General features: G+C 43.6%; 2 protein-coding genes across 7 annotated transcripts; one reads left to right on the top strand and one right to left on the bottom strand.

Moving 5' to 3' along the window:
- The first annotated feature begins 42 nt into the window (after positions 1-42).
- LOC127588693 (sodium/potassium/calcium exchanger 3-like) lies at positions 43-20,278 on the top strand. Of its 3 annotated transcripts, XM_052047508.1 has the most exons (17): positions 43-1,162; positions 4,337-4,441; positions 16,591-16,667; positions 16,741-16,815; positions 16,886-16,970; positions 17,159-17,262; positions 17,341-17,415; positions 17,732-17,757; positions 18,317-18,370; positions 18,467-18,609; positions 18,780-18,946; positions 19,056-19,245; positions 19,319-19,485; positions 19,575-19,689; positions 19,796-19,908; positions 20,009-20,074; positions 20,162-20,278. In XM_052047508.1, exons 1-17 carry the CDS (start codon positions 1,063-1,065, stop codon positions 20,270-20,272), a joined length of 1,773 nt encoding a protein of 590 aa, XP_051903468.1. In that variant the 5' UTR covers positions 43-1,062; the 3' UTR covers positions 20,273-20,278. The 3 variants fall into 3 exon arrangements, with proteins under 3 accessions (XP_051903468.1, XP_051903470.1, XP_051903469.1); XM_052047510.1 differs by lacking the exons at positions 43-1,162; positions 4,337-4,441 and adding an exon at positions 5,975-7,003; XM_052047509.1 differs by lacking the exons at positions 43-1,162; positions 4,337-4,441 and adding an exon at positions 5,975-7,003 and having other exon boundaries at positions 16,591-16,815.
- Positions 20,279-21,323: 1,045 nt separating this feature from the next.
- Positions 21,324-27,718, bottom strand: dpf2 (double PHD fingers 2). Of its 4 annotated transcripts, none has more exons than XM_052047511.1 (12): positions 27,599-27,718; positions 25,903-26,066; positions 25,603-25,710; positions 25,313-25,491; positions 24,865-24,957; positions 24,660-24,750; positions 24,425-24,466; positions 23,496-23,633; positions 23,281-23,412; positions 23,079-23,191; positions 22,905-22,986; positions 21,324-22,705 (listed from the first exon to the last, which is right to left on the bottom strand). In XM_052047511.1, the coding sequence occupies exons 1-12, from the start codon at positions 27,628-27,630 to the stop codon at positions 22,623-22,625; spliced, it is 1,257 nt and encodes a 418-aa protein (XP_051903471.1). In that variant the 5' UTR covers positions 27,631-27,718; the 3' UTR covers positions 21,324-22,622. The 4 variants fall into 4 exon arrangements, with proteins under 4 accessions (XP_051903471.1, XP_051903472.1, XP_051903473.1 ...); XM_052047512.1 differs by having other exon boundaries at positions 25,903-26,063; positions 27,599-27,709; XM_052047513.1 differs by lacking the exon at positions 24,425-24,466.
- Between the last annotated feature and the right edge of the window lie 114 nt (positions 27,719-27,832).

Raw genomic sequence — 27,832 nt, 5'->3', positions numbered from 1 at the left:
GAAGGAAAGATGAGGCTCAAGTACAGTCCCGTGTTGACTGAAAGCACTGCAATAATAGCATTTGTGGGGTGGAAACTTGAATGGGGGGTGGCACGAGATAGAGAGTTGCTGTCATGTACACTGTACCGGATGACACCCCAACACAAACACTGTATTTCCACAGACTTTCCCCCGTGTAAATCTTAAAAGCATTAGCCCAAAGAAACGCGCTTTCTCCTCCTTGCACTGACATTGGGAGGACTTATGATGGCAACACTGTGCTGGCCGATGTCTTTATTTGGGGCTGAAGCACAGGATCAAGTCTTCACTGGGAGATGAGAGGCTGAATCAATAGTGACGTCACTACATTGTGGTTCAGGGTGAATCGCGCCATTGACCACAAGGAGGCACTATCGTTGGACATTTAAACTTCCTGAAGACAATATTGATAAGGATTATGGCCAGCATCATTTTATTGTTACATTTAGGAGGTGGGGGGGGAATGAACGACACTTTGTAGTGGCGCTAGTGCTTTCCTTACATTTCTATCAGTTTACTGATAGTTTACACAGCGGAATTAGTTTTTTTTTTAATTGTGCATTTTAATGAGAGTCAATGACAGTATACGCAGTCCCTATCCTACAGTTTTGTCGCCCTCTTGTGGTCGTTGAAGGGAAGTGCAGGCGAGAGGAGGAGGAAGAGGAAGAGGAGGGAAGGCGAAGGGGGTTCTTCCAGCATGTCGCCTCCTGTTGCCGCCCCTCACAGTAGGGGCTGCCGGCGACCTTTCAGTCTGCTCACGTGAACGCAGACAGCCGCGCCACTACGCCGTAACGTGCTACGAGCTGTCCCCAGCTTTGTGGTGCCTGGCCTGTTCGCCGAATGCGTAGGGCTGGACAACCAAAGTGGAACCGTTTGTTGACTAATATTTTTTTTTTGCACGCTCTCTGTAGGAGGTAGTTGGCAGTACAGTAATAATTGCAGTAGCGGCGGTAGTGGCAGTGTTGTTTGGTCGCGTTTTGTTCCAGGATAGTTGTTTGAAGACGGGGCGCAACAAATGTTTGTGGACATGCGGCCAACGGAGGAATGAGAGCAGCGAGGCACCGGCGGCCCTTCCAGCGGTTCTGCTGCTGCGGAGTCGGGCTGCTCGCCGTCTTGTGGCTCGCTCAGGTCATCCACGCACCAGGTGAGTTGAAAGAAATGGATGCTAACACTTCCGCTCATTTCCGTATCTCAGCAACAACCGTGTCAACAACCGGAGGCGATATGATTAGGATTGTTTAAACAAATGTTAGCAAAATGTTTCTTCATACCAGTGAGAACCAGTGGCCCTGGGTGAGGATTGAAAAAATATGTTCATTCATATGGACACCTTTTTTATTCACTTAATATCACCCTTGGAAACTATAAACTGAATTTGCACCCTAATGGTAACAACGTTCCCCACTGTTGTTTTATACTTTGTAGTTCAGTGATTCTTATTCCTTATTGAACCAAGGCACAAACTGTATTTTACGTTAGAACAGATTTCACAGCTCACCACTAACAAAAAATGTAATAGAATCATATTTACTAATATAAAGATTTAAATTTACGTACTCTGTGGTGCATAAAGCTATTCTGTCTTATAAATGTTAACGGTTAATTGTACTTTATGCCATCTAGTGGAGGTGCATGTAATTGCTCTGCCTGTCACTCCATGTCGCTGGCATGGACAGATGAACAAAGATCTTGATTTTTTGTCATGCATCAGTTGGGCTAATTTCAGATGTCACACCTGATGATCTCTTGGGGCGAAAAATATGGAAAGTAAATCGAGCATCATTTGTCAATGCAGATATCACGTTTAGTTTTCTGGGCGAAATGGAGTGTTTAGTTATCACAAAGAGAGCACACTCCTTATAATGTGCCATTTCAGATTCATTTTTAACGTATCATAGGTGGTAGAGGCTCTGTTTTTGTCATTGAAATTGTAGTTCATGGTTGCTGCAGGAAGATTACGTAAAACGCATCTGGCATGTCAAAATCCAATCATTGAGGATCACGTCCATCGGGTATCCAATAATTCATTTCGACTGGCAATTATTTGTTGCAAAACAGTAAGAATGCAATCATTCAGTGTCACTTCCTTTTGACTTCCTGTCAAAGGAAGTGAAGACTTTCGGACCTCAGTTTCTACATTTAGGTCAGTACTTGTATTTTGTGTTGGGTTCTCAAAGAATTGAACGAGTTGGATTTGGAAGAAGCCAAAAAGCATTCCCCCCAAGCACCTTCTAAAAATACTCCAGTCTCACTCATTATGCTTTCAACACTTTTCACACCCTGCTACACGGTCATCAGCAGCATCAACACTTGCGTGGGTGTGTGTGTGTGTGTGTGTGTGTGAGTGAACGATATAACAGCATGAACACAACTGATCTTTATTTCTGTTCTGTCAAATGTATTTTGATTTCATCCCGGCCCTCAGCATCAGTCGCCTGAAAAAAAGTAGCCCTGTCATGAATATTTACACTCCAGCTCAGAATTACGAGGGCGTCTGCGACCCGGGGGAGAATTTTTCCTTGAGGACCAAAGGCAGCCCAGCTTAAAAGCACTGGACAAAACATGTCATCTGTTGTACGTAAGGGTGACAGCCAAGCTACTTTGGCCGTACCTGGACAACGTTAGACTCTCGTGTAGCATCGAGCGTAGCTCTTCTTGTCGCACCATTTATGGATGTGCTGTTTCTGCTGCGAGTCTGCTAAATGTAGTGACACGAGTAACTTGGTTTAAAACAAAACAAACCCCAAAAAAACAAAAGTCACTATGCTCTGTCAACCACTATTTTGAAAACTCTGGAGATGCTAACACTTCGTTTTTGCTAATGCTAACGCTTCATAATTGCTAAACATGCGTGGCCGGAAACTATATTTTAGTTGAAGCTTTAGGATACGGTAATACATTAAAATCACATTTATGCAAGTGTATTAAGCTAATTTCGGTTAGATTAGCTCGCAGGCTACTTTAGCTTTGCCACATTCTACATTTATAATACTATACAAGGCATAAGAGTGTCCATCATAAAAATCTAAGATAAGAAAACCTTTATTAGTCTATAACCTTTGTATGTTATACATAAGCTAGCATAATAAATGTACATTATGCTAGCCGATATGTAGTGAGGCCGCCCAGTCCGCTCTCAATGATTGACAGCATCAGATGTTGTCTTTCTGCTCCTGAGACAGGCAGCAGTTGTTTGGCGGAATAGCGAGGCGGTGTTGGAATTTAACATTTGAAATACTCTCTTTGTTGAGTTATTCAGGTGAAATGCACTCAGATATATTTTTTTTCCTACATCTTGTGATACAATTGTCCTCAAAATAAGCGATGCTTTTTGGTTTTTCTTTCATTTTGAAATCTTAATCTTCAGTCTTGGCATAGAGAACACTTTTATTGGCGCCGCAATAATGTTGTCAGATGATTACCTGTAACGCCCCTTCTACATGACGTAATGGTGCCCTTAAACCACTAAAATCTCATCTCAGTTACCATTCCGTGACATACAAGAATCATTATTGCAGTAGTGTGGTCATAGAAGATCATGTTAGTTTTTTTTTAATGGTGTTTACTTCTCGAAGCGTCTTGATTTGATGACAAATTCTTACCCCGCTGAGGAGGTGGTCGTTTTCAAGTGCTCTATAAATAAAAGTTGTGAGGCTGAGGCTCTCGTGCGAAAACGGTGGCAGAAGCCCAATTTCACACTAGCCGAGCCCCCCCATGAAAGCCTCCTCTCGTCAAAATGGGCCCATTGAACTGCACGACACCAAAAGCAGCCACAAAATACACCTTGTGAAGCGACGATGTCTCACGATCAATTTCAGCCCGTTTGGGGGAACGATCTGTCGGTTTCATTCCCGCGCGAAAGAGAATGAAAACCGTCATCTGTTGCGTGTGGGTGTTCCTGCTCCGTCGCCCCCGGTAACGCCACAATAACTGCACCCACCCCAGAGATAAGCTGTCGAGGAATGGAACGGAGAGTTCAAATACACGCTATAAAGATCTCAGTACAGATGACGGCCGAGGACAGCTGAGTGCCGTTGGGCTCACTGCTGCCTCGCATGGTCTCCGATCGCAATAGACGTCAACAAATGTTTTTTTTTTAATTTTCTTTTAAGACGATGATAAATTGCTCTCACAAAATGAGAGATTTTGAACCCCCTCCGCCAAAAATAAGCATCACGTTTGCCTTATACAGCCGTGGGCAGAATTGTTGGTACCTTTCCATTAGAGGGAGAAAATAACTTGAAACAGACAAAAAGAAAATACAAACAAACCCATTGCCCTGATGGCCTTTGCGTTATTATTATTATTTTTTTTACAGCAGAGACTTCTGGGTCCCGTCTCGGAGCGGATGACGGCACGTTGCGATGGACACGCCAACTCAAGCAGATGCCCCACAACCAGAGTGTGACTGAACACGACGCAGGTCAGTCACTCGACGCCTCGACGTCAATTTTTGTCCTCTCCGTCTTCATCATTGCGACACTACACGACCGCATCCGTCGTTGAAAGTTTGAGGACGTAGGCTTTTACGGCACAATTGCGTGATACCTTGCGTCGTCAAACAAGCGCTTCAAGCCGTGTTAGGGTTGATTTTGGCACCGTAACGAAGGGAGGCAAAATGATTTGTCACTCAAAGTTTTTTTTTTTTAGGAATGTAAAGCCATTAGCATGTTTCGAGGCAGTTGCCGGGCAGAAAATCATTTCAAAGTTATGGCGCAAATTGTCTTCTTTTGGAATTTGGACATGATGATGGTGATGTTGAGCCGATGAGCTTCACTCGTCATAACCGACACGCCTGCGTGAGACGGTGCGACCAAAATTCGGCTTCGTTGCGCCTTCATCGCTGCGGCTCACTCCACTGAATGTATGCAAATGATATTATGCTAATACGCGATCCTGCTTTTGCTATAAATACCCCTCGGTGCGGACGCTATATTTGCCACCGCTTGCCTCTTCATGCATTTGGATGATCAATATATTCTTAGCAATCCAGTATAATAATATTCATCAAGCCATTCTCAATCCGGGTGCCGATATTGCTGCTTTAGGGTATCATCCGATACCGATATCGATCCAATACGATATCAGCAGGGGCGATACATGATCCATAAGCCGATTCCCGCTGTCGTTAGGACGCACGGCAGACTACAACTCGGACTCATTAGTCAATCGCAGCGTGATTGTCTGTTCTGTCTGACGGGAATCGATCTGTCAAGTTGATTTGTGCCGACATGGTCAAGTGGACCTAATTGTGTCCTGGAAAGATTCCTTTTGACACAGCAGGTCCGGTTAGCCAGTATTGCCCACCGTCTTCCCCCCGGCGGGAGGCTTGGCAGCCATGACGGAATACGTTATGTGCTTGTGATTAAGAAGCCAGCGGCCGTCGCCGGAGGGATATCGTCTCGGGGATTGCATGTCGATGTCCGGCCCCAGGCTCCTCCGTCTCATCTTTTCATCTGGCCTCTGCTTAACAAGATGGCAGACAGCGTGATCCGACTTGAGCTGACGATCCGCCGCTGAGGTTGTTGCTAGGCAACTAAATGCTAAGTTCTGAAGCCCAGACCGTTGCGCCGGATGGAAATAGGCCGTAGGTAGGGGCTGGCGGGGGTGGCAGTCGATTCAAATGATGGAAATGAAGTACACAGTACACAGTACACAGTGATGACAACCGTCATGAAATGGAGAAAATATTAAAATATTGCACAGCTGTAGTTTCAGAAATTGGACATCGCTCCAAAACCGATGAAAACGACAAGATGAATTTGGTCAGGGACGCACGCTGTCCAAAGGACAGACCCCCAGCACCCTTTTCATCTTTGTATTCAGCCCACCTCAAAGGATGGCAAAATCAAAGACCAAATGCATCATTGAATTTACATGACACACCGGGGATGAAATATTCTTTTTTTGGTTCCAAATGGCTTTCTCAAAAAGGCTTTGGTCTTATATGTTCAGCAAATGCTAAAAAGAAAGCAAATGAACCATGACTTAAGATGACAAACGGTTTATATGGCGACTTAAATCACATTTGATACGTAACTTATTCAACGGTTTCAGTTGCGCTCTTTCAAGCATTCACGACAAGTTCACAAATTTGTACCAAATGAGCACAGCGTGAAACGAAAGTCGGAAAGTCAGGTTCTAACGAGAGTGCAAACCAATCGAGCGGCACTTACAAATGTGCAATTTTGAAAATTGCATTCGACATTGTGTTGTCCAGTTGAATTTGATCAATTGTTCAGCCTTAGTTTGCATCCAGAGGGGGGGGGAAGTTGGCCTCAGTGGCTGGAATACTTTTGGAGGCGAGCCAAAGTGTTTGCATCTGCAGTCGCCGTATGTTGGGGAGCAGTAAAAAGACATCAAGCGAAAAGAGGCTCTCGGTCGAAGCCGGTGTGGATTCACGTGTTGTCACAGTGACATATTATGACGTGCGTCAACGCCGCCAGCGGAAGTAAACGTTCGCGCACTCCGTGTGAGGTGCGCTGCAAACACGGCATCATTAAAGCGCTCTCCTTCGCGTCTGCTTTCTGTCATTCTCTCGGTCCTCTCTCGCTCTCTCTCTCAGACCTCTCCTGAGAGTTTGGAAAGGAAAAATAAATATTTTTAGACATTGCAATCCCGAGCTGCTGTCACTTCTTTTTTTCTCTCCATTTTTCATAAACTCTAACCATGGGAAAGACACACAGCCACCCCCACCCCCCCACTACCCCTGTCCCTCTTTGCCTTTGGCTTCCTACTGCCACCCATCAAAAATAAGGGGAGAAAAAAAAAAAACATCCCCCGGGAGAACGTTGCCATGGCAACAGCCTTCATCAGAGCAACTCCTCGAAGGGCCCGTAAGAGCTCCACGTTATGGCCCAGCGTTTCCGGTGACGGTAACACCTGAGAGCACGTCGCATGACTTCAAGCAGTCTTGACGGCTTCTGGCGTGCTTCTTGAGAGAGCGCAAATGTCGAGCGTGGCGATGACGTGGAGAGCGAAGCAAGTACGGTGCCGCCCACATCGGGTTTCCCCTTCACGTGTGATAACTTGACAATTGACATCGCAACGATTTCACTGATTTCAATCTGAAAAACACAAAATGAATAATGGCTTGTGATGCCGCGAATTGGCCGCGCCGTGTTTGGGCTCTGGCACGGGCGCTAAAGTCTAAACATAACTGGGCAAACATTTACATTTTGCAACTCAACATGGCCAAATGTCTCCTCCTGTTGGCGGGCGAGGCCCCCTTGACGACACAAATTTTCATTTCATACCACTATACATGGTCGTTTTTTTTCGGCCCAAAAACGCTTTACTATACATGGTCGTTTTTTTCCGACTAAAAATGCCTTACTATACATGGTCGTTTTTTTCGGCTAAAAATGCCTTACTATACATGGTCGTTTATTTCGTCAAAAAACACCTTACTATACATGGTCGTTTTTTTCGTCAAAAAACGCCTTACTATACATGGTCTTTTTTTCGGCTAAAAACGCCCTACTATACATGGTCTTTTTTTTGGCTAAAAACGCCTTACTATACATGGTCGTTTATTTCGTCAAAAAACGCCTTACTATACATGGTCGTTTATTTCGTCAAAAAACGCCTTACTATACATGGTCGTTTTTTTCGTCAAAAAACGCCTTACTATACATGGTCGTTTATTTCGTCAAAAAACGCCTTACTATACATGGTCGTTTTTCTCGTCAAAAAACGCCTTACTATACATGGTCGTTTATTTCGTCAAAAAACGACTTACTATACATGGTCGTTTTTTCCGGGCCAAAAACGCCTTACTATACTATGTCGTTTTTTTCGGGCGAAAAACGCCTTACTATACTATGTCGTTTTTTTCCGGCCAAAAACGCCTTACTATACATGGTCTTTTTTTGGCTAAAAACGCCTTACTATACCAGGTCGTTTTTTTTCGGTAAAAAACGCCTTACTATACGTGGTCGTTTTTTTCGTCAAAAAACGCCTTACTATACATGGTCTTTTTTTCGGCTAAAAACGCCTTACTATACATGGTCGTTTTTTTCGTCAAAAAACGCCTTACTATACATGGTCGTTTATTTCGTCAAAAAACGCCTTACTATACATGGTCGTTTTTTTCGTCAAAAAACGCCTTACTATACATGGTCGTTTATTTCGTCAAAAAACGCCTTACTATACATGGTCTTTTTTTCGTCAAAAAACGCCTTACTATACATGGTCGTTTATTTCGTCAAAAAACGCCTTACTATACATGGTCGTTTATTTCGTCAAAAAACGCCTTACTATACATGGTCGTTTTTCTCGTCAAAAAACGCCTTACTATACATGGTCGTTTATTTCGTCAAAAAACGACTTACTATACATGGTCGTTTTTTTCGTCAAAAAACGCCTTACTATACATGGTCGTTTATTTCGTCAAAAAACGCCTTACTATACATGGTCTTTTTTTTGGCTAAAAACGCCTTACTATACCAGGTCGTTTTTTTTCGGTAAAAAACGCCTTACTATACGTGGTCGTTTTTTTCGTCAAAAAACGCCTTACTATACATGGTCGTTTTTTTCGTCAAAAAACGCCTTACTATACATGGTCGTTTATTTCGTCAAAAAACGCCTTACTATACCAGGTCGTTTTTTTTCGGTAAAAAACGCCTTACTATACGTGGTCGTTTTTTTCGTCAAAAAACGCCTTACTATACATGGTCGTTTTTTTTCGTCAAAAAACGCCTTACTATACATGGTCGTTTTTTTCGTCAAAAAACGCCTTACTATACATGGTCGTTTTTTTCGTCAAAAAACGCCTTACTATACATGGTCGTTTATTTCGTCAAAAAACGCCTTACTATACATGGTCGTTTTTTTCGTCAAAAAACGCCTTACTATATACATGGTCGTTTTTTTCGTCAAAAAACGCCTTACTATACATGGTCGTTTATTTCGTCAAAAAACGCCTTACTATACATGGTCGTTTTTCTCGTCATGGTCGTTTTTCTCGTCAAAAAACGGCTTACTATACATGGTCGTTTATTTCGTCAAAAAACGACTTACTATACATGGTCGTTTTTTTCGTCAAAAAACGCCTTACTATACATGGTCGTTTATTTCGTCAAAAAACGCCTTACTATACATGGTCTTTTTTTTGGCTAAAAACGCCTTACTATACCAGGTCGTTTTTTTTCGGTAAAAAACGCCTTACTATACGTGGTCGTTTTTTTCGTCAAAAAACGCCTTACTATACATGGTCGTTTTTTTTCGTCAAAAAACGCCTTACTATACATGGTCGTTTTTTTCGTCAAAAAACGCCTTACTATACATGGTCGTTTATTTCGTCAAAAAACGCCTTACTATACATGGTCGTTTTTTTCGTCAAAAAACGCCTTACTATACATGGTCGTTTATTTCGTCAAAAAACGCCTTACTATACATGGTCGTTTTTTTCGTCAAAAAACGCCTTACTATACATGGTCGTTTTTTTCGTCAAAAAACGCCTTACTATACATGGTCGTTTATTTCGTCAAAAAACGCCTTACTATACATGGTCTTTTTTTCGTCAAAAAACGCCTTACTATACATGGTCGTTTATTTCGTCAAAAAACGCCTTACTATACATGGTCGTTTATTTCGTCAAAAAACGCCTTACTATACATGGTCGTTTTTCTCGTCAAAAAACGCCTTACTATACATGGTCGTTTATTTCGTCAAAAAACGACTTACTATACATGGTCGTTTTTTTCGTCAAAAAACGCCTTACTATACATGGTCGTTTATTTCGTCAAAAAACGCCTTACTATACATGGTCTTTTTTTTGGCTAAAAACGCCTTACTATACCAGGTCGTTTTTTTTCGGTAAAAAACGCCTTACTATACGTGGTCGTTTTTTTCGTCAAAAAACGCCTTACTATACATGGTCGTTTTTTTCGTCAAAAAACGCCTTACTATACATGGTCGTTTATTTCGTCAAAAAACGCCTTACTATACCAGGTCGTTTTTTTTCGGTAAAAAACGCCTTACTATACGTGGTCGTTTTTTTCGTCAAAAAACGCCTTACTATACATGGTCGTTTTTTTTCGTCAAAAAACGCCTTACTATACATGGTCGTTTTTTTCGTCAAAAAACGCCTTACTATACATGGTCGTTTTTTTCGTCAAAAAACGCCTTACTATACATGGTCGTTTATTTCGTCAAAAAACGCCTTACTATACATGGTCGTTTTTTTCGTCAAAAAACGCCTTACTATATACATGGTCGTTTTTTTCGTCAAAAAACGCCTTACTATACATGGTCGTTTATTTCGTCAAAAAACGCCTTACTATACATGGTCGTTTTTCTCGTCATGGTCGTTTTTCTCGTCAAAAAACGGCTTACTATACATGGTCGTTTATTTCGTCAAAAAACGACTTACTATACATGGTCGTTTTTTTTCGTCAAAAAACGCCTTACTATACATGGTCGTTTATTTCGTCAAAAAACGCCTTACTATACATGGTCTTTTTTTTGGCTAAAAACGCCTTACTATACCAGGTCGTTTTTTTTCGGTAAAAAACGCCTTACTATACGTGGTCGTTTTTTTCGTCAAAAAACGCCTTACTATACATGGTCGTTTTTTTTCGTCAAAAAACGCCTTACTATACATGGTCGTTTTTTTCGTCAAAAAACGCCTTACTATACATGGTCGTTTATTTCGTCAAAAAACGCCTTACTATACATGGTCGTTTTTTTCGTCAAAAAACGCCTTACTATACATGGTCGTTTTTTTCGTCAAAAAACGCCTTACTATACATGGTCGTTTTTTTCGTCAAAAAACGCCTTACTATACCAGGTCGTTTTTTTTCGGTAAAAAACGCCTTACTATACGTGGTCGTTTTTTTCGTCAAAAAACGCCTTACTATACATGGTCGTTTTTTTTCGTCAAAAAACGCCTTACTATACATGGTCGTTTTTTTCGTCAAAAAACGCCTTACTATACATGGTCGTTTATTTCGTCAAAAAACGCCTTACTATACATGGTCGTTTTTTTCGTCAAAAAACGCCTTACTATACATGGTCGTTTTTTTCGTCAAAAAACGCCTTACTATACATGGTCGTTTATTTCGTCAAAAAACGACTTACTATACATGGTCGTTTTTTTCGTCAAAAAACGCCTTACTATACATGGTCTTTTTTTCGGCTAAAAACGCCCTACTATACATGGTCTTTTTTTTGGCTAAAAACGCCTTACTATACATGGTCGTTTATTTCGTCAAAAAACGCCTTACTATACATGGTCGTTTATTTCGTCAAAAAACGCCTTACTATACATGGTCGTTTTTTTCGTCAAAAAACGCCTTACTATACATGGTCGTTTATTTCGTCAAAAAACGCCTTACTATACATGGTCGTTTTTCTCGTCAAAAAACGCCTTACTATACATGGTCGTTTATTTCGTCAAAAAACGACTTACTATACATGGTCGTTTTTTCCGGGCCAAAAACGCCTTACTATACTATGTCGTTTTTTTCGGGCGAAAAACGCCTTACTATACTATGTCGTTTTTTTCCGGCCAAAAACGCCTTACTATACATGGTCTTTTTTTGGCTAAAAACGCCTTACTATACCAGGTCGTTTTTTTTCGGTAAAAAACGCCTTACTATACGTGGTCGTTTTTTTCGTCAAAAAACGCCTTACTATACATGGTCTTTTTTTCGGCTAAAAACGCCTTACTATACATGGTCGTTTTTTTCGTCAAAAAACGCCTTACTATACATGGTCGTTTATTTCGTCAAAAAACGCCTTACTATACATGGTCGTTTTTTTCGTCAAAAAACGCCTTACTATACATGGTCGTTTATTTCGTCAAAAAACGCCTTACTATACATGGTCTTTTTTTCGTCAAAAAACGCCTTACTATACATGGTCGTTTATTTCGTCAAAAAACGCCTTACTATACATGGTCGTTTATTTCGTCAAAAAACGCCTTACTATACATGGTCGTTTTTCTCGTCAAAAAACGCCTTACTATACATGGTCGTTTATTTAGTCAAAAAACGACTTACTATACATGGTCGTTTTTTTCGTCAAAAAACGCCTTACTATACATGGTCGTTTATTTCGTCAAAAAACGCCTTACTATACATGGTCTTTTTTTTGGCTAAAAACGCCTTACTATACCAGGTCGTTTTTTTTCGGTAAAAAACGCCTTACTATACGTGGTCGTTTTTTTCGTCAAAAAACGCCTTACTATACATGGTCGTTTTTTTTCGTCAAAAAACGCCTTACTATACATGGTCGTTTTTTTCGTCAAAAAACGCCTTACTATACATGGTCGTTTATTTCGTCAAAAAACGCCTTACTATACCAGGTCGTTTTTTTTTCGGTAAAAAACGCCTTACTATACGTGGTCGTTTTTTTCGTCAAAAAACGCCTTACTATACATGGTCGTTTTTTTTCGTCAAAAAACGCCTTACTATACATGGTCGTTTTTTTCGTCAAAAAACGCCTTACTATACATGGTCGTTTTTTTCGTCAAAAAACGCCTTACTATACATGGTCGTTTTTTTCGTCAAAAAACGCCTTACTATACATGGTCGTTTTTTTCGTCAAAAAACGCCTTACTATATACATGGTCGTTTTTTTCGTCAAAAAACGCCTTACTATACATGGTCGTTTATTTCGTCAAAAAACGCCTTACTATACATGGTCGTTTTTCTCGTCATGGTCGTTTTTCTCGTCAAAAAACGCCTTACTATACATGGTCGTTTATTTCGTCAAAAAACGACTTACTATACTTGGTCGTTTTTTTCGTCAAAAAACGCCTTACTATACATGGTCGTTTATTTCGTCAAAAAACGCCTTACTATACATGGTCTTTTTTTTGGCTAAAAACGCCTTACTATACCAGGTCGTTTTTTTTCGGTAAAAAACGCCTTCCTATACGTGGTCGTTTTTTTCGTCAAAAAACGCCTTACTATACATGGTCGTTTTTTTTCGTCAAAAAACGCCTTACTATACATGGTCGTTTTTTTCGTCAAAAAACGCCTTACTATACATGGTCGTTTATTTCGTCAAAAAACGCCTTACTATACCAGGTCGTTTTTTTTTTCGGTAAAAAACGCCTTACTATACGTGGTCGTTTTTTTCGTCAAAAAACGCCTTACTATACATGGTCGTTTTTTTTCGTCAAAAAACGCCTTACTATACATGGTCGTTTTTTTCGTCAAAAAACGCCTTACTATACATGGTCGTTTTTTTCGTCAAAAAACGCCTTACTATACATGGTCGTTTTTTTCGTCAAAAAACGCCTTACTATACATGGTCGTTTTTTTCGTCAAAAAACGCCTTACTATATACATGGTCGTTTTTTTCGTCAAAAAACGCCTTACTATACATGGTCGTTTATTTCGTCAAAAAACGCCTTACTATACATGGTCGTTTTTCTCGTCATGGTCGTTTTTCTCGTCAAAAAACGCCTTACTATACATGGTCGTTTATTTCGTCAAAAAACGACTTACTATACATGGTCGTTTTTTTCGTCAAAAAACGCCTTACTATACATGGTCGTTTATTTCGTCAAAAAACGCCTTACTATACATGGTCTTTTTTTTGGCTAAAAACGCCTTACTATACCAGGTCGTTTTTTTTCGGTAAAAAACGCCTTACTATACGTGGTCGTTTTTTTCGTCAAAAAACGCCTTACTATACATGGTCGTTTTTTTTCGTCAAAAAACGCCTTACTATACATGGTCGTTTTTTTCGTCAAAAAACGCCTTACTATACATGGTCGTTTATTTCGTCAAAAAACGCCTTACTATACATGGTCGTTTTTTTTCGGTAAAAAACGCCTTACTATACATGGTCGTTTTTTTCGTCAAAAAACGCCTTACTATACATGGTCGTTTTTTTTCGTCAAAAAACGCCTTACTATACCAGGTCGTTTTTTTTCGTCAAAAAACGCCTTACTATACATGGTCGTTTTTTTCGTCAAAAAACGCCTTACTATACATGGTCGTTTATTTCGTCAAAAAACGCCTTACTATACATGGTCGTTTTTTTTCGTCAAAAAACGCCTTACTATACATGGTCGTTTTTTTCGTCAAAAAACGCCTTACTATACATGGTCGTTTTTTTCGTCAAAAAACGCCTTACTATACATGGTCGTTTATTTCGTCAAAAAACGACTTACTATACATGGTCGTTTTTTTCGTCAAAAAACGCCTTACTATACATGGTCGTTTATTTCGTCAAAAAACGCCTTACTATACATGGTCGTTTTTTTCGTCAAAAAACGCCTTACTATACATGGTCGTTTATTTCGTCAAAAAACGCCTTACTATACATGGTCGTTTATTTCGTCAAAAAACGCCTTACTATACATGGTCGTTTTTCTCGTCAAAAAACGCCTTACTATACATGGTCGTTTATTTCGTCAAAAAACGCCTTACTATACATGGTCGTTTATTTCGTCAAAAAACGCCTTACTATACATGGTCTTTTTTTGGCTAAAAACGCCTTACTATACCAGGTCGTTTTTTTTCGGTAAAAAACGCCTTACTATACGTGGTCGTTTTTTTCGTCAAAAAACGCCTTACTATACATGGTCGTTTATTTCGTCAAAAAACGACTTACTATACATGGTCGTTTTTTTCGTCAAAAAACGCCTTACTATACATGGTCGTTTATTTCGTCAAAAAACGCCTTACTATACATGGTCGTTTTTTTCGTCAAAAAACGCCTTACTATACATGGTCGTTTATTTCGTCAAAAAACGCCTTACTATACATGGTCGTTTTTTTCGTCAAAAAACGCCTTACTATACATGGTCGTTTATTTCGTCAAAAAACGCCTTACTATACATGGTCGTTTTTTTCGTCAAAAAACGCCTTACTATACATGGTCGTTTTTTTCGTCAAAAAACGCCTTACTATACATGGTCGTTTATTTCGTCAAAAAACGCCTTACTATACATGGTCGTTTATTTCGTCAAAAAACGCCTTACTATACATGGTCGTTTTTCTCGTCAAAAAACGCCTTACTATACATGGTCGTTTATTTCGTCAAAAAACGACTTACTATACATGGTCGTTTTTTTCGTCAAAAAACGCCTTACTATACATGGTCGTTTATTTCGTCAAAAAACGCCTTACTATACATGGTCTTTTTTTTGGCTAAAAACGCCTTACTATACCAGGTCGTTTTTTTTCGGTAAAAAACGCCTTACTATACGTGGTCGTTTTTTTCGTCAAAAAACGCCTTACTATACATGGTCGTTTTTTTTCGTCAAAAAACGCCTTACTATACATGGTCGTTTTTTTCGTCAAAAAACGCCTTACTATACATGGTCGTTTTTTTCGTCAAAAAACGCCTTACTATACATGGTCGTTTTTTTCGTCAAAAAACGCCTTACTATACATGGTCGTTTATTTCGTCAAAAAACGCCTTACTATACCAGGTCGTTTTTTTTCGGTAAAAAACGCCTTACTATACGTGGTCGTTTTTTTCGTCAAAAAACGCCTTACTATACATGGTCGTTTTTTTTCGTCAAAAAACGCCTTACTATACATGGTCGTTTTTTTCGTCAAAAAACGCCTTACTATACATGGTCGTTTTTTTCGTCAAAAAACGCCTTACTATACATGGTCGTTTATTTCGTCAAAAAACGCCTTACTATACATGGTCGTTTATTTCGTCAAAAAACGCCTTACTATACATGGTCTTTTTTTTGGCTAAAAACGCCTTACTATACCAGGTCGTTTTTTTTCGGTAAAAAACGCCTTACTATACGTGGTCGTTTTTTTCGGCTAAAAACGCCTTACTATACATGGTCGTTTTTTTCAGCTAAAAACGCCTTACTATTCATGGTCTTTTTTTTTGGCTAAAAACTCCTTACTATACATGATCGTTTTTTTCGTTAAAAACGCCTTACTATACATGCTCGTTTTTTTCGTCAAAAAACGCCTTACTATACATGGTCGTTTTTTTGGGCTAAAAACGCCTTACTATACATGGTTGTTTTTTTCATTAAAAAAAACGCCTTACTATACATGGTTGCTTTTTTCGGCTAAATACGCCTTATGTTCGTTTTTTGGGGGCAAAAACGGCTTACGAAACATGGTCGGTTTTTCTCGGGCCAAAATAGCCTTACTATACATGGTCATCTTTTTTGGCTGTAAAAACGGCTTACTATACAGGGTCGGTTGTTTTTGGGTGCTCAAAACACTTTACATAAGTCAGCTTTTTTGCACTAAAAAATGCTTTACTATATTTTACACTTGAGTACACACAGGAAGCAGCTGCCACTTTCACTTCCTGCATGACGCCTGCATGCATATCAAACACAAAAACGGTCTCCTGTGGAGGACATGGTTGAAAGCGCCGGAGGATTTTGAAAAATCCATGAAATGATAAACAGCCTTCCTGTTTTTAAAAAAATATATTTTAATAAAGTCATTCACAAAACGACGGAAGGTCCTCACTCCAGTTTCCTGCAGAGCAAAAAAAAAAATGCTGAGTCAGCAAATTATGTCAGCCACTTGGGTTTTATAACTTTTCACCATGATGGTAACTTTAAACACTTCTCAAATGTGGGTCAGCATTTTAGTTAAGCCTTCCCATCATGTCTTGCAGCCATTCACGAGTTTCCAGAGGACATATTCAATAAGGAACAGCGGAAGAATGGAGCCGTCTTACTGCACGTTCTCTGTGTGAGTATTCCAAAATCCGACACAACCAATGTGTCTCGGTTCTTCCGATCAAAGCGCTTGGGTGTCTTTTCAGGCCATCTACATGTTCTACGCTCTGGCCATCGTCTGCGATGACTACTTTGTTCCTTCGCTTGAAAAAATATCGGAGGTAAGAGAGCCTGGAATGCTTTTTCATAACACAAATGTTCTAACAGTGTTGCTTCCACCCACCCGCTCAGAATCTCCAGCTGAGTGAGGATGTTGCCGGGGCAACGTTCATGGCAGCAGGAAGCTCCGCTCCGGAGCTCTTCACATCGCTCATTGGTGAAACGTTTGTTTCAAATCTTTTTTGGGGGTTTGTTTTGCAATACGCATCCCTTTCTGGACAGTCCTCATTTGCGCTCAAATTCATTTTCGCTATTCACGGGCCAATTAATGCATTTTCTCCATATTTCAAGTGACTACCACCCCCATCCAGTAGGTGGCACAGCTGAGCAATTTGTTCTTTTCAGGCGTCTTCATCACTAAAGGGGACGTCGGTGTGGGCACCATCGTGGGCTCGGCCGTCTTCAACATCCTGGTCATCATCGGCCTGAGCGGCATCTTTGCGGGCCAGGTTCGAACGACGTTGCCATCGAAATAGTCGTCCTCTTGACGCCGTGCGCCGTCGTCACGTTGCCGTGCCTCCCCACAGACGGTGAAGCTGACGTGGTGGTCTTTGTTTCGAGACTCCTCCTACTACATCCTGTCTGTGCTGGCGCTCATCGGGGTGAGTGGCACGCATCCCACATCTTGAGTGTTTTTCCTTCTGGGAAATGGAAAAATGCAAATGGCTATTATTATTCAGAACAAAGTTTGCCCCCCCCCCCCCCCATTATTATCTGGCGTCAACTCTCAGAGATATCAAGCTCCTCACGGTTTGCGGCTGTGTTGTTAGCGTGAGCAGTACATGCCAGCGAGGATGCACTTTAAATGACGTGAGCTGCTTTAAAAAAAAATCTGTGCAATCAACTCCACTCAATCAATATAATGTGCAGATCGACCGACTTTTCTTTGATTGTAATCACACGTGTCCTCTCTTCAAGGTCATTTACGACGCTGTGGTCGTCTGGTGAGTTCAGCCTCATATTGATCCTTTTTTAAAATTTTTTTTTTTTTTGCAAGATGCTCTTGAGTGACATGCACCATTGCCCTTGCTTACAATCGAATGAGCCGTCACTTGCGAGGACCGACGTGCCGTGAAACAAACTTAGCGTCTTCATGATTGGAACCCATCAAGACAAAACGGCCGGCAAATCTTCGCATTCTATTCTGTCTGCCGGAGGTGCGATGCGGTTTAATGAAAGCGCTGATTTATCCCTCAACTTAATGGAATGGCGGGTGATGTACAACGGTGACTTTTCGCTGAATGCCAACGTTGCCGCCGAGGCGGTCCCGCCGTTATGTCATCGGAGCCCAATTGGAGTTCAACCGAGTGCAGTCGACTGGAGGAGCGCGCTCAGAATAGAAATCGCTCGTTTAGCGCCGGCAGCTGATTTGTTGAATTTGGTTGACGCCGTTACAGAGCGATTTAAAAAAAGGTTTACGACGGTCGTTAGCTGCGGTGGTGTTTGGAGAGACATTGCCGCACACATGATGAAATACGATTTTTAAGTGTGTTTGCTTTGCAGGTGGGAGTCTTTGCTCCTCATGACCATGTACGTGATCTACATCATTATTATGAAGTAAGAGGCCACGCCCCCTCACCCAAAAATATCCAGCCAAAGTGCGACCACGTTCTCGTCGTTAAATGATGCGTCATATTTGTGCTTTGTTGGCAGGTTCAACACGCACCTTCGGACATTTGTGACGCAACAGTTCCGCCAAGTCGGGCCGTGCTGCGTCGCATCAGAGGACGGCGGAGAGGACAAAATGGGAGACGAGGCCTCGGCCTGCCACACCGCCACGGCCCTCCTGAACAAAGGTTTGGAAAATGGACGTGCTTCAAGTGCGCTCGTAGCAAAGTACGTTGTCGATATCAATCAGATTTTATAAACCTTGAAGGGAAAGTTGGAGAATGTACCTGAATCTCGCCAGGCCACCAAAAGGGAAGGTTTTCCTCTTGCCGACTGATTTCTGTCCGTGCGACTTTAGCTCAAGTGCAGAATCAGGAGGGCGGCGCAGTCGTCATGGTGGACGAGCTTCTCATCCTCAGCCCTCACAAGCTGTCCTTCTCCGACGCCGGCCTGCGCATCATGATCACGCCGCACTTCTCGCCTCGCACCAGACTCTCCATGGCTGGCCGTGTGCTCATCAGCGAGGTAACACACACGTAGTACAGCCATCGTTTGTCTCTTTCGTTTTGTTTTTTTCCTCACCTTTGACTTGGAAGAGCAAACTTGTGATCAAGGCTCTTCTTTCTTCTCCCAGAGGCAGAGACTCATCCGGAGTTCCGAGTACCGAGGGGGTTCCGCTGCCAACAGCCTGAAGCGGGTGGGCTCCTGCAGTTTGGAGAACGGGGGCGGCGTAGGACACGCGGAGTCCGGAGACAAGCCGGCGGCGGCAGCGGAAGACGACGACGATGACGGCGGCGGCGTTTTCCACCCCATGCGCATCCCAGGTGAGGACGCCGAACAGGAAGTGTGAGCGGCGTAGCGTGGCTTCAAGTGACACGTTGCGCGCCTGCGCATCAGCCGGCTGCTGGGCCAAGGTCAAGTGGGTCACCACGTGGCCCCTGGGCCTCCTGCTCTACTGCACGGTGCCCAACTGCGTCGTCCCGCGCTGGCATCGCTGGTTCATGGTCACCTTTGCGGCCGCCACGCTGTGGATCGCCGTCTTCTCCTACCTCATGGTGTGGATGGTAAGGACCGGCCGGGAAACTGCTCGTGCCGATTTCTCCACCGCGACCGACGGCATCTTGCGACGCGGCTGCGCTTGCCTGTCCATCAGGTCACCATTGTGAGCGTCACCTTAGACATCCCAGACTACATCATGGGCATCACCTTCTTGGCAGCGGGGACCAGCGTGCCCGACTGCATGGCGAGCCTCATCGTTGCCAGACAAGGTGGGCGGGGCACAGCCGGTCCTCAATTTGAGTTCGGATAAGACGGGATGAGTCATTGGCATGCAAAGTGTCCGTTTTTGGACTCTCACGCGTCGTCCGTCTGCAGGCATGGGCGACATGGCCGTGTCCAACTCCATTGGCAGCAACATCTTTGACATCTTGCTGGGTTTGGGCTTCCCGTGGGCTCTTCGCACGCTGGTGGTGGACCACGGCTCATTCGTAGGCTCGCCTTCGCGCTTCTTCGTTTGTCGTCGCGGAGCCGGCACACACGCTTGACGTCTCGTTTTGTTTGTCCCCCCCATCGACGCCCCGCCCGCAGGTGCCCATCAATAACAAAGGCCTGGTGTATTCCGTCGTCCTGCTGCTGGCGTCCGTGTTGCTCACCGTGAGTCAACGCGCTTCGCTTTCGCCCACGCTTGGCTTTCAAATCACACAGGCGGGGGGGGTAAAACTCGCCGCGTTGTTCTCGCAGGTGACGAGCGTCCATCTGAACGGCTGGCGGTTGGATCGGCGCCTGGGCCTGGGCCTGTTGTTCCTCTACGCCATCTTCCTGCTCTGCTCCATCCTCTTCGGGCACATGTGAAGTCAAGCGACACTGCGAGGGCACCCGCCTCATTCGGCTATTTTTTTTTTTTTTTTTGCTCAAGTCAAAATTAGAGTTGCTTTCCTAACACCACAAGTCTTTTGAACAGCGGCGCTTTTCATGAACTGATTTTCTAGTGTTTGACATCACCATGGCCAGTTTTTTTTTTCTCGTTCCTCACCCAGGCTAAAAATTCAACAGTATTTATTGTCTATATTTTGAGTGTAATATTTACATACGGTCGTGGCAATCTATGAGGCTCGAATGTCCTACCTTGAGGGACAACTTGAACGTGTCAGGAGTTGGAATGCACATTTTCAGCCTCTCAACTAGTATTGGTACGGTCTAAATTATGTCCGGAGATTGTTTAGAAGTGTTAGGATTAAATATTTAATGTCTATTTAATGAGTGTCATCAACTTTAGTTTAGTTTGATTTTGCCAAACTGAGGTATGAAGATTTGAATCGCAATGAATTCACTTTGGTGGAATATTTCAATTGCTCGGCACAAACTTTCAGCGGTACTTGGTGCATAAATGAGATGCAATCTAATTCCTGCTCTCTATTGCTGCTCCTTTTTCAAATCATACAATCAAAGCAATCTGTTATTTTTCTATGAGGTGAATAACCAGCCACATTTTTGGTAGGATAAAGTCTTAAATGTTCCACTAAAGTGATTTGATTTCCTCGTTTTGTGGCGTTCTTGATATTGAAATTAGAGCGTAGGGCTAATGAATGCATCCGTTTCGGTGTGTAGAATATTTTAGGTTTGCTGAAAAGGGAGCACACCCGAGACGGAAATCAAATGGAAACCGAAGACTGAATGTTTTGTTTAACGGCTGTTTTGTGGCAGTGTTAATTTTATTCAAATGTGATGGGAAAGTTTTGTTTTTTTTAACTAGGGATTCATAGACTGTTATATCCTGAGTGCAATAAAAATAGTACGACAATAGTTCTGCTTGTACCTGATTTGTGATTTGACAACTAGCGTACTGTATAATACGTCATTGTGAAAGTCTCAAGAGGGAGCTCTACTACATCATAATGCTTAGTATATATATATATATATTTTATTTTCCTACAGTGAAAAGTACAATGGGACATTCCATCAGTCAGCCTACGGGAAGTCGCCTACAGTGATTTTTACCATGAACCGCGCTCCCGTGTTGTCTCCCAAAGTCCAAAGCGCCGATAGTGCTTCTCCGTTGGTGCACGGTGGCCTTTGTCTCACACTTTTGAGGGGAAACGGCGCTTGATGCATTGAGGGCATTGCCGAGCCCGTGTCCAAATCCAAGAAAACATTCCGTGGCCGCCACACAAGCAAGGAAAACGGTCTCATTCGAGCGTCCTACCGCAGCAAATGATGACTCGAAAGCAATCGAGGTGAGTTGGAAGGGAGACTAAACGAAGAACTGCTACAACACAGCGAGGAAGACCTTAACATTGGCGTTTGGTGGGAGCAAATATGTGTCTGTGTGGTAGTAAAAGGCGCCAAAGAGTTGTTGGGAATGACAAGGGAGGGGGTGGCGGGGTCTATTTTTGCATTCTACCCTCAAAGATGGATGAGAAACTGATACATACATGAGACCCAGCAGCGCATTCCGGCCAGCACGCCGTGCAAATAGAACCTCAGAGGAACTGTTATTTGAAACAAAGCCAAAAAATCTAGCATGGAGGATTTGTTCAATCGCTGCAAAATCTTTTGAAACGATGCAGCGCCTTACTACAAGCCACAACTAACGAGAAAAACGGTCATACTTCAAAAATTTGAATTACATATTCATACAATTCTTTTGAGTATGACAGTAATCTTAAATATCAATCAAACGTGATTGTTATTGTCCATCGACAACTTTGTGCTTCCCTTTTAAAAAAGTAATTGTCAGCGACCCCAAACCAATTTTTAAAAAGTACCCCCACAAGGAGCGCATTTGCTTTTGAGCAATGCTTCACTTGAAACGTGACCCCCTCCCTGCCGTTTTGAAGCCTTTGGAACCCTTTGAACGAGCTTGTCAGGAAATCAAATTTCAGCCTGCGTGCGACGATGTGAAAGGTCTCCGAAATCTACAAGAACCCAAATTGACATCCACTAAAGTGTACTGAGATCAACTTTAGAAAGATAGAAATTGTTTAAAAAAAAAAAATTGAAAGCTCCACTTTGCACGGCCTGCGGCACAATTCCGCCGATCTCACGGGAAGGTAAAAAAAAAAAATGGAGAGTGTAACAGTCACATATGAAGAAATGAGGCCAGCGTGGTAGCAGGTACTTCCCTTTGGACTAATCACGGCCTCCCTCTGGACACACTTGCGCGACGCCGGCGCGGCCGAAGTATGTGCAGAAGGAGCGGCCATCACGAGGGCGGGGCGTCCTGCTTCTGGTAGATGGACGCTTTGTCTTTCAGGAGGTCCACGCACAGGTGACAACTCCAGCTCCCTGACCACACGCACACGCCAGTCACTTGACAACCTCATTTGGTCATCTGGCTTTGTCCAAACGTACCTTTTATATCATATTTCATTTGACTTTGTCATTTTTTTCCCCACTATAACAGAAAGGCTTTAAAAAAAAATACAACTTTTGCTTTCAGTGGTGATCAAAGTCCTTTTTTTTTTTTTTAAATCTGCAGACTTACCCTCCGGGGGTTCTGCCATGGGCGGCTTGAGACAGTACATGTGGTAACCTCGATCGCAGTCGTCACAGAAGAGCAGCTGGTCCTTGAAGAGACCAATAAATAAATTAAAAAATCCTGCCAAAGCTTTTTCAAAGAATTTGGCACGACCAGAATTTGGATGTCGCGCGAACTCACGTCGTTCTCAGAGGTGCCGCACATGTTACAGCACTTGCACTCGATGCACTGCCAGCGATACGTCTTGACGGCGGCCATCATGATGGGGGTGAACTGCAGGCAGGACGGGTGGCCTGAAACACCCCCCGCCCCACACACACACACGTCTGTTAGCGCGTTTGCCTGAGCGGGCGGAGAAGGCGGCGAGCGCACGGCGACCCACCCGAGCGACCGCAGTCGGAGCAGGACACCAGCTCTTCGGACTGGCCCGTCTTGTGGTTGGTTTTGGAGTCTCCCAAGCAGAAGTCGCAGTACTTGTTGGGCAAGGCCAGCCCATCTGGGCCTCTCTTCGGGGCTGACGGGGACAAAAGGGGAAACTCAAGCGCCGCGCCGCCACCCGAGACGTCCCGCCGAGCCAAAGGAGCGCGGGCCGCTTACTTTTGGGCGCCTCCGGCAGCGGTGTCTGCGGCTCGCTGATCTCCATCTCCTCCTTCTCTTCGCCCTCCTCGTCGGCCAGGTGCGAGTGGGTGTAGTGGTAGCTCAGGCCGGGACGGTTCTTGTAGCGCTTGCCGCAGACTGACGCCGACACCGGAAATGACAGCAACACGTGTGACCCACCACAAAGGCTGTTTTGTCGCTTTTGCAACAACCGACCAATTAGGTTGTCCTACAACTAATGATTCACTCAACTCATATCATTTTTCCCGTCTACCGCAATGCATGATGGCTTCGGTTTGGTTGCACCGAGCCATGAAAATGAGTCATCTTCAAATTGCTTTGAAGCTGATTTCCAAATATTCACACAGTGCTTTGTTAATACAGCGTGCATGTGGCGAAAGCAAGCTGTGGTGTGTATCTGGCAAACGCGTTGCAAATGTTATACCCACTGGGTGAGTTTTGACACAAAGTTGTCTGAAATTGTACCAATAGATGGTTTCCCTCAAAATCTCAATTGAAAAGATTAAAAAAAAATACATGGGTTTAGCACTGCAAACAATATTAAATAAATCCATATTAGTTGGTAGTTTAACCATCACTCAAAGACGAGGATGAAAGAGAACCACGACTCGCAAGGTTGGAAAAAAAAAACACAGCAAACTGGTGCACAGTGAGAATCCAAGAGACAAGGGATGAAGCGCACGCCGGCAAAAAAGGAAATGAAATCGGGTGCTTCTGTCTACATGGGTCACGAGCAGACTGAAGCACAGCGTGCAGAGCGTGTGAAGACGGCTAATCAGCTGTTGCCCTCCTCGGAATTCGGTTGGCGAGCCACAACATTTTTTTTTAAATAAATAGATAAAACACCAACCCATCAGTGAGACTCAACATTGACATGCAGACGACGTAGAGATGGAAAGCGGATATACCTTTTTCAGAAAGTTTGGAAATATGCTTTTGTTTGATAGCGTCTGAAAGAGAGGGGGAGGAGACAAGAAAGACACAGAGAGACACTCAGAAGAATGCCACCCCCCTCGGGTCGAAAACGACACACATTAAAGGCGTAGATGACGTCAACGGCGGCTCGGCTAGCTGACGGGATCACGCGGGAGCGGAAACAAGATGGCGGCCGAGGCGCAACCGCAGACGGTCGGCGTCACTCACTGTCGCACACGTACGGCTTGTCGCGCTCCTCCAACGCTGCCGAGTCCAGCTTCTTCCTGCTGCTGCCGCCGCCGCTGCCCACCCCGCGACCCTGAACACACACACACACACACACACACACGCGTGCGCATAAGCAATCTTGAAACTATGACTTCTCCCGAAAACCAGTTGCTCAAGTGTGTTCTTGTCTCGTGCACTTGTTCACCTTCCCCTTGCCTTTGCCTCTTCTCTTGGGTGTGTCTTCCTCGTAGTCGTCATCGTCCAGGTCATCGAGAAAGTCGTCGGGTTCCAAGATTTTCTGCCATGTCGTGTGGACGCGCACGGGAAATGGGCCGTGAGTGCTTCATTTTTGATTGACTTATAAACGACCGAGATCATTTGGTTGCACATGTGTCGACACCTTTTTGTACTGTACTATTTGGACACACCAAATTTTTTTAAAAAGAGCTTTGTTCTCCAATTGAATCCTCCTAACACGCCTCCAATACGCTGTCATCACAGTGAAATTAATTTTGACGCACTTTCTAAACGCAACTCATTTCAACCACCGCGAGAGGTGAACTATACGATTCGGTGACTGCCCTTGAGCACAAAAGTTTGCGCAAACTCTTAAGTTTGCGTAGCATCACGTGTGCAGATGTGTGTCAAAGAACCTTTCTGATGCGTGCGGCGGGGTTCAGGCCGACGGCGTAGTCGGCGGGGTTGGAGTCTTCCTCGGACGCTCGGGGATCGGCGGGTGCGCGTTTCTCCAGGGAGTCGCCCTTCAGCAAGGCCTCCAGGCTGCTGCCATCGGATGACAAGAGCGCATCCTTCTTCAGTCCGACATCCAGCTCTGAGCAGACAAACGCCAAAGCGCGTCTCCATCAATCCGTTTGAGTGTCCAAGAGAGCACCACCCCCACCCCCGCCGGTACCCCCTTCAAGAGCATACCACCCCAAAATACCCGACTTTGCTGAGGGGAAGACTAGCCGAGGGTCCTCGGCAGGATGAGATCTTCGCTTTTTGCGCCACCTCCTGGAAGGGTAAGTGTAGAGCTGGCCCGGAGCCCTGCCTGAGAAACAGATGAGACGCCATCTGGTATGCTTCTCGAAATTTGCTTAGAACGGAATAAAGGATACGACGGTTTCGTTAATCGACGACACAAAACAACACGGGAATGCCTCCAGTCCTAGCAGGCACATGAATGCACATACACGTCTTTCTAATTTGATTTGATAAGAGGCAGAGCCATGTTGATTCCTACCAGGCCCCCTGTGTCTTTTCTCCATCCAAATGTAGCAGTTGCTCTGAGCCACACCCGTCTGGGAGTCCAGGAAAGGCATGCGCACGCTCCTCTCCGCGCACAGACGAGCGTTGTAGTTATGGCATTGCTCCATGGCATCCCTGTAGTACTGCTCGCCCAACCTGCTGACGCACCAAAAAAAAAAAAAAAAAAAAACATTATTGAGATGGCATCCTCGCTATTGTGAGGCATTGTTTATGACCCATTATCTCCTGACGTTGGCTTCGCCTGACTTCCTGCTTTCAAGAGAGACGGATGCACTTACTACTTGTAATAAATACTCAAAGACACGTTCATTGCATTGGAATTTCTTTTGGATTCAACATGACCTACAAACGTCACAACAACCAGGGAGTAAGAATTCAATACATATTCCTGACGAAACTGCAGGGGCCTCTTCATGGAATTCCTTACAAGACCAGTTACTTTTTCCTATCATCCATTTTTCTCTATATTTTTAATTATCTACAGTATATGACAAGCGACTTAAGCTCAAAATCGAGTGTGCGTTACATTGAGCAGATCGCTGTCACCAGCTAATGAGTTAACATCCACCTCCGCAAATAGCAATGTGGCCCTCTCACCATTCCTCCATTGTTTATATTCACCAGACTGTGTTCTTCGTCTCTTATCTGCTGTGTGTACTCCTTTCACATAGGGCCCTCCTTAACTGAGAGAAATTTCGATTAAAAAAAACATTCCATCACAATTGGGAGATAGAATATAGTATTAAATATGGTACTCGGTATGGGTGAGTAGTGACAAGAACTTGTACCGTGGAACTTATTTTTTGTCAATTTCTACAGATCACAAAAAGTCCCAACTCCAAGGGGTAGTTCAGAAAGACCACAAAAATGTTTTTCAGCAAATAGCTGGAATAGGAAACCGTGTATTGGTGAATTTATGAATAGCGAAAGGTGTAGAGGCGGGGATCGCTCAGTTGGAACTTGATCACTCTTTTTATTTTTCACATTTGGAGGAAAGTTTCGATGACGCTTTGGGATTTCTGAGTCCAATGACAGCTTGGTATTCCGATGGTATCTGAAGTGCCCCCCCCCCCCAAGCACCTGCCGTAAAACTTCAACACCGAGCAGAACTGACTGTCGACGCGGAAAACGGAGTCGTCTATCACATTGACAACTGTAGTTCAGAACGAACAACTGGCGCACTAAGAAGTTACTTTGAAGGGGTATAATGATGAGGAGTATGCAATACATTTTAGAACTTGTCGAAAAACAGTTGCCCCCCTCCCCAAACGCCAACTTTGGATAACTTGAGCCCATTAGCGTGACAGACACCTGGCTTGTGTGGTGCCAACCGACGCGAGCTAGCTGTCAAAATAGCATTGCAAGATTCAAACTAATCACACAGAAACCATTGTGCTCACACGAACACATTATATTTGTCGTATCACAGTGACTCGACTCCAAGGCGTCAAATTCGAGCTTGCTAACTTTCATTGTAGGACATGTTCGACCAACAGAACACTCGACGACGCTCCGACGGCGTTTGGTAACCTTCAACCGTCCAGTGGGAATGTCGTTCAAGCAACCAAGCGACGCGACAGGGAGATTAATAATGAAATGGTCGTCGCGGGTCCGCCGCAACTTTTGTCGTCTAAAAGCGAAAAAAGGGTGTAGGAAAGTGGAACACTTACAGTTTGACAACATTCTCGACAACAGCTGCCATCTTGCTTGAGGATGCGGCCAAGGGGCTGCTGGGAAATGTAGCACAGGGTCACCACTTAGCACTGCTTAGTGGTCATCTTTGGTCATTGCAATGAGCATTTCGTCATACTGACAGGAAGTGAACCCCTCGTTTCTCGCGGTGACACGTTCCAGACACGGCCGTAATAGTTGAAAAAACGCGATATTTAGAGCACCCTTCCTAC

Source organism: Hippocampus zosterae, chromosome 16, assembly GCF_025434085.1.
Source record: "Hippocampus zosterae strain Florida chromosome 16, ASM2543408v3, whole genome shotgun sequence".
Lineage (NCBI taxonomy): Eukaryota > Metazoa > Chordata > Actinopteri > Syngnathiformes > Syngnathidae > Hippocampus > Hippocampus zosterae.
The sequence above is the reverse complement of the archived record's forward strand: the minus strand, read 5'-3'. Positions and strand labels throughout refer to the sequence as shown.

Coding starts and splice junctions, on each gene's coding strand:
- LOC127588693 (XM_052047508.1), top strand. CDS start 1,063: ATGAGAGCAGCGAGGCACCGGCGGCCCTTCCAGCGGTTCTGCTGCTGC. Junction 1,163..4,336: donor TCAGGTCATCCACGCACCAG/GTGAGTTGAAAG, acceptor TTTTTTTTACAG/CAGAGACTTCTGGGTCCCGT. Junction 17,416..17,731: donor CTGTGCTGGCGCTCATCGGG/GTGAGTGGCACG, acceptor CCTCTCTTCAAG/GTCATTTACGACGCTGTGGT.
- dpf2 (XM_052047511.1), bottom strand. CDS start 27,630: ATGGCAGCTGTTGTCGAGAATGTTGTCAAACT. Junction 26,067..27,598: donor GTCGAGAATGTTGTCAAACT/GTAAGTGTTCCA, acceptor TTGGTGCGTCAG/CAGGTTGGGCGAGCAGTACT. Junction 24,751..24,864: donor GAGGCAAAGGCAAGGGGAAG/GTGAACAAGTGC, acceptor GTGTGTGTTCAG/GGTCGCGGGGTGGGCAGCGG.